This window comes from Cucurbita maxima, unplaced genomic scaffold (genome assembly GCF_002738345.1).
Source record: "Cucurbita maxima cultivar Rimu unplaced genomic scaffold, Cmax_1.0 Cma_Scf00024, whole genome shotgun sequence".
NCBI lineage: Eukaryota > Viridiplantae > Streptophyta > Magnoliopsida > Cucurbitales > Cucurbitaceae > Cucurbita > Cucurbita maxima.
Window position 1 is genome coordinate 143,055 of NW_019272040.1, and position 5,388 is coordinate 148,442.

At 35.3% G+C, this 5,388-nt stretch overlaps 1 protein-coding gene across 1 annotated transcript in view; it reads right to left on the bottom strand.

Annotated features, from left to right (window-relative positions):
* The window catches only part of LOC111497584 (gibberellin 3-beta-dioxygenase 1-like), a 1,572-nt gene extending 904 nt beyond the window's left edge, over positions 1-668 (bottom strand). Inside the window, exon 1 of the mRNA XM_023148416.1 lies at positions 46-668. Coding sequence (XP_023004184.1) covers positions 46-548 — 503 coding nt within the window. The 5' untranslated portion in view covers positions 549-668. The remainder of the gene's footprint in view (positions 1-45) is intronic.
* Between the last annotated feature and the right edge of the window lie 4,720 nt (positions 669-5,388).

Below are 5,388 nucleotides of genomic sequence, written 5' to 3' on the forward strand. Positions count from 1 at the left end.
AAAAAAAAAAAAAAAAAAAAAAAAAAGAAGTGTGTGGTTATGTACCAGTGTTTGTGGTAATCGTGAGGCCAGAGTTGGCGAAAGTGGTCGAGGGGAGAGCCGACAATGGTGAAGCCTTCGGACCACATACGTTTAGGGAAGAAGGAGGAGATACGGACGAGGCCGTAGCCGGAGATGCCATCGGGGGTACGTGCGGCCTTGAGCTTGTGGGAAGGCGGGAGAGAGAAGAGGGTGTCAGCGGAGGATTCAATGGATTGGAGGAGGGAAATGGGGACGCCGTGGTTAATGACCTGGAATGCCCCCCACGACCGGAACGCGTTGCCGATGAGGGCCGCCGCGTTGGGTAGAGAAAGGTCAATTAATGGGACGGAGTCGGAGTCAGAGTCGAGAATGGAATTATGATGTTTATGGGTGGGGGAGGGGAAGGAGTCGGGTTGAATCCATGCATAGGAGTCGGGGAGCTCATGGAGAGAGTCAAAGTCGAGGTTTTTGTGGGCGGGGATGTGGACGGGGAAGGATTTGAAGACGTCGGCTATTGTGGTGGCCATGTTGTTAGTAGAAATGAAATGGGTTAGTAGTAGAAGCTTTTGAATTCTAAACGGGAAAGATTAGGCAAGGGATTAGAATGGCATGAAGTTAGTATTTATAGAGATGACGACAGGGACAACTTGTCCCAGCTCACCCCGCTCAGCTGATTGATTGTGAACTGATGAGCTATGTTTAAATTGGGAGGGGAGAGAAAAAAGGACAAGAGGAGAGAGAAAGAGTGAGTAGTATAATGTTGGAAAGAAGGAGTGAGTGGTGTTGGGAAGGGAGAGTTAATGGAAGGAGACAAGAAAAGAAAGGGGAGTGAGTGTTTTGTATTGGACAAGGGAAAGAACAAAATAGGAAAGGACCATTTTGTCCTCTCCAACAAAACTATCTTATAACATAACCACAAGATCCCTCCCTACCTCTCTCACTATTGCTCAAGATTTTCCTCAAAAAAAAAAAAAAAAAAAAAAAAAAAAAAAAAAAAAAAAAAAAAAAAAAAAAAAAAAAAAAAAAAAAAAAAAAAAAAAAAAAAAAAAAAAAAAAAAAAAAAAAAAAAAAAAAAAAAAAAAAAAAAAAAAAAAAAAAAAAAAAAAAAAAAAAAAAAAAAAAAAAAAAAAAAAACGATAATCCCTTGATAATAATAATAATAATAAATAAAAAACTAAAAAAAAATTAAAAAAAAATTCCATCAAAACAAACACACACTGCCCTTTCGCCCCTATCTCCATGTGCCTTTGTCTTGTCCTCAAGTAGAAAACCATCTAAATCAAACATACCCTCTTCCCCTTCCCCTCTCCTAAACTATACTCTCTCTAAACTACATGACAATACTTCTCTTTTCATTTTGACCATACTACCCTTCCTCTTATATATACATACGTGGGCTCCACTCACCAATACAACCAATGATCGCCAAGGGCAATCTTGTCTTTTCACCCCACAAACACACACACCCATGACTTACAATAAAAGAAAAAAGAGTAGTAAATATAAGAAGTAAAATTCAAAGATTTGATTATTTAGAGTAAAAGCTTATTTTGGTGTTTAGTGGTTACATTTTGAGAAGGAAAAAACATAACAAGAGAGAGAGAGGAGTTGAAGTTGTATGTTTTTGGTCGTTATTGAGACAAAAGTGGGGGCTCCCGACTCATAACCATCAACCCCCACCCGTTAGAGTCTCTTAAGATTAGGAGGTCTATCCGAGTCACTCCAAGACACTGTTATTTTGGAGATCGTATACAGTATCTTCATCTTCATCTCCATCTCCACCCTTTATAGCGACTCAAAACCCTCCTCTCGTGAAACATACGAAAAAAGAAGATTTCATGATGTTGTTTGTTGTCAAGTCATCCCTAGTTGGAATGACCCTCTTACATGGGCCATATGATACTCAATCTTCCAACATAAATGCATTATATTATGCTCATTTTACATGCATATGCCTTTCACGTGGCCCAAACATGATGAGGTCGGGTCATTTCTTGTAACAAATCATGCTTTAGTTTGCTACCTCCAATATATACATAACACATACACATCAGTCTCTCTCTATCTTAGAGTATATTTATATAATATGGTTATGGGTTCACATTAATTTATAATATATAGTTTGATATACGAATTAATGTAGATTATGGTGAGAGGGAAAGAAGAATGCAGAAGGTCGAAGAAGAAGGTATTGGTGGGGATTGATAGTAATATATCCATAAAGTTTTGGAATTATCGAAGCTTTTTGTTCTTAGGGCTAATGATTTAGGGTTAGAATATTGCATCATGAAAAGAAGGCACAAAGATGCTTTTGGTTTGGACCTTATTTATTGGTTTCCATCCTTTTCATTTTTAACAATGTGCTCCATGCTATTCATTTGAAATTGACATTTTTGTTTTTCATTGAAATTAAAAACAACCCGACAAATTAAAATTAAACCCCGTTTGATAACTTTTTTAAAAATTTAAGCTTTAAACGTTATTTCTACCTATGATTTTCTTTGTTTTGGTTAGTTTTTAAAGTCATAGTATAGTGAAGAAAGTGTTATTAAATGAAGCTATCGTGTTTCTGAAACCCTAATAGTTATCAAATGAAGTATCAAGTTTTCGAAACCCTAGTTGTTATCAAATGAAGCATCAGAATTCCAAAACCCTAAAAGTTATCAAATGAAGTATCGAATTTCTGAAACCCTAATAGCTATCAAAGGAGGTGTTAGATTTCCGATTCGATAATACTATAGGGTTTGAGGTATAATGGTAGAAACAAACAATAAGACAAAAATGATACCTGAAAAATAATTCAACACCCTTTGGCCTTGACTTTGGATAAGAAACCCTATATTCATGATAGCCCCTCTCTCTCTCTCTCTCTCTCTCTCTCTCTCTATATATATATATATATATATATATATATATATATATATTTATTGTAGCTTATTCAAATTCATGAAGCTCTCTATTGAAAGAGGACAACAATAGATGGAAAGGAGAAAAAAGAAACAAATTCATGAAAAGGAAAACCTTACAAAGAAAACCCATAAATGGAAAAAAAGAGTTCAGTAGGAAAAACATTGGCACAAACGATGTCTACATTTGTTTCTTTCCAACAATTACGACCAATGACCAAACAAAGATACATAAAAAAAAACAAAAGCAACCAAAACCAAAGTAAAAGGAAAGAAAGCATCACTAAAAACCAAACCATGCATGGAAATGGTGGAACAATACCAATCTAATCAATTGGTTCTTTTTATCATATATCTTAAGACCATGCAAAACCTAGCTACCATGGTTCGTATGTTGTCGTGTTTAAGGAAGATGACAAATTTTGAGCTAGCTAGAATGACACTTGTCACAGTCGAGTTGGACCGTCCTAGGTTGCCTCAGGTTAATATGATGAGGTAAAATAAAAAAAAACATTGTTCATGTTTTTTGATGAATCATCAAAACCTATCCCAAACATGTGTAGTTTTAGACAATTGATTGGTGTTGCTCTTTGTTTCCTTATTTAGTATTCATTCTTGTGTGGAATTTGGTGTTGGCTGTGGGCACTCCCCACTATACAAAATCCGTACTTTAAAAAACACAAATCTAATGGAAACCCTTCATGTTCATACACTTTTTCAAATTAAGCATGAACCAACCCATGTTCATGAACACTTACACATTAATGTATATACTAAAATCAGAGCTTAATATCCGATTTGATTATGAACAGATATCACTATTTAAACAGTGAGTTGATACCCATTTTAATGGAGAAAATGTCAACCAAATCATTTAATATATTGACAATGATTAGTTTAATTTGAAATGTATTTGATATCACTTAGCGGCAGACCCCTAGAAAAAGGGTTGGGTTTTTTTATTTGAAACGCATGCAAATTTTGGGTCAATGTATCTCTTTTGAGCCAGATTGATTTGAGTTAGTATGAGAGGGACAATTATGAAGAAAAGGGGTTTAGAATATTGATAGATTCTGTCATTAATCACCAAAATCAAAAGCATAAAGCATTTAGAAAAGACAATTGATTGCCAAATTTCCACTTCTTTTCCCCCAAACCCTTTTTCTCTTTCTATTTTTACATCGAATTGCCTTTACCTACCAAAACAGTTTAAACATCCGTACTCGAAACAACTCAAGTGTCTTACACGATATAATATGTTGATATTGTGAGTTAGAAAGCTCGTTTTTCGATTTGTTCAAAACTGGACATTAAGCTTTACATTGGAATCACGAGATATGACGGTCGTGCATTCAAAGGTTAATGAACAGTTAGAAATAATTATGTGGGTTTTGTGAGTGTTTCATTGTGAGATCTTGTACGGTTGGAGAGGAGGACGAAACATTTCTTATAAGGGTATGAAAACTTTTTCTTAATAGATGCATTTTAAAACCGTAAGATTATATGTAATAGGTCAAAACGGACAATATCTTCTAGTAGTGAGCTTAGACGGTTAGATTCATTTTGTTTCGAATCGAGAGTCAAAATGAATGGATATCTATTGAATGGTGCTAGGTGGCTCTTGGGAAAACCACCAAAAGAAAGAATGCCTCTTTTTCCCTTTACTTTAAATTAAGAAATTAGCTTTGTTCTTGCTCCCAACCAATCACATGATTATAGCAGCAAAGATATGTATAAAAAAGAAGGTGACAGGAGATAACCCTAAAAGACTCGAGAAATGAAAAGATGAGGACAAAAAGTAGAAGCATGGCTTTGATGGCCATTTTGTGTCCTTACATTAATAGTTTAATATTCGAGAAAACTTTACCTTATATCGGGTTCATTACGCTTCTTTTTCTTTATCTTCATCATCGTCGTCGTCATCATTTTCTTTCTTCTTTTCCTCCTCGAGTCTCTTGAACGTCACGACTTTCTCGGTTTTATTCATTTTAGATTATAATAGATGGGTATACTGAAAGGGCAAGTCTAAGTATTAGAAGATAGCTTCCAAATGTTTGTCAGCCAAGGTAGATGGATGATCATTGGCAACTTATTTTGCTCTTCTCTAGGGGATTGTTTTTTCTTTTGTCTCTCTATTTTGCAGCTCTCGTCTAACCCTTAAGGAAATCAAGAGGCCGTCCATGTTAATGAGAAAAGACACTGATTAGAGTGAGGAACGAGTGCTAGTCATAATGTTCAGGATTGTAAGATCACACCTCACTGTTGGAGAGGTGAACGAAGCATTCTTCCATAAAAGTGTGAAAACATTTACAAAAGGAAAAAAACAGTGTCTCAGGAGAGTGAGCTTGAACCGTTACAATTATTTAGATTTTAACAAAAATTTGTTAGTGAGTGAGTGATTTTTTTAGTTGATTCATTGAATTCAGTCAGCTGGCTTTAAAGAATCTCATGCATATATATC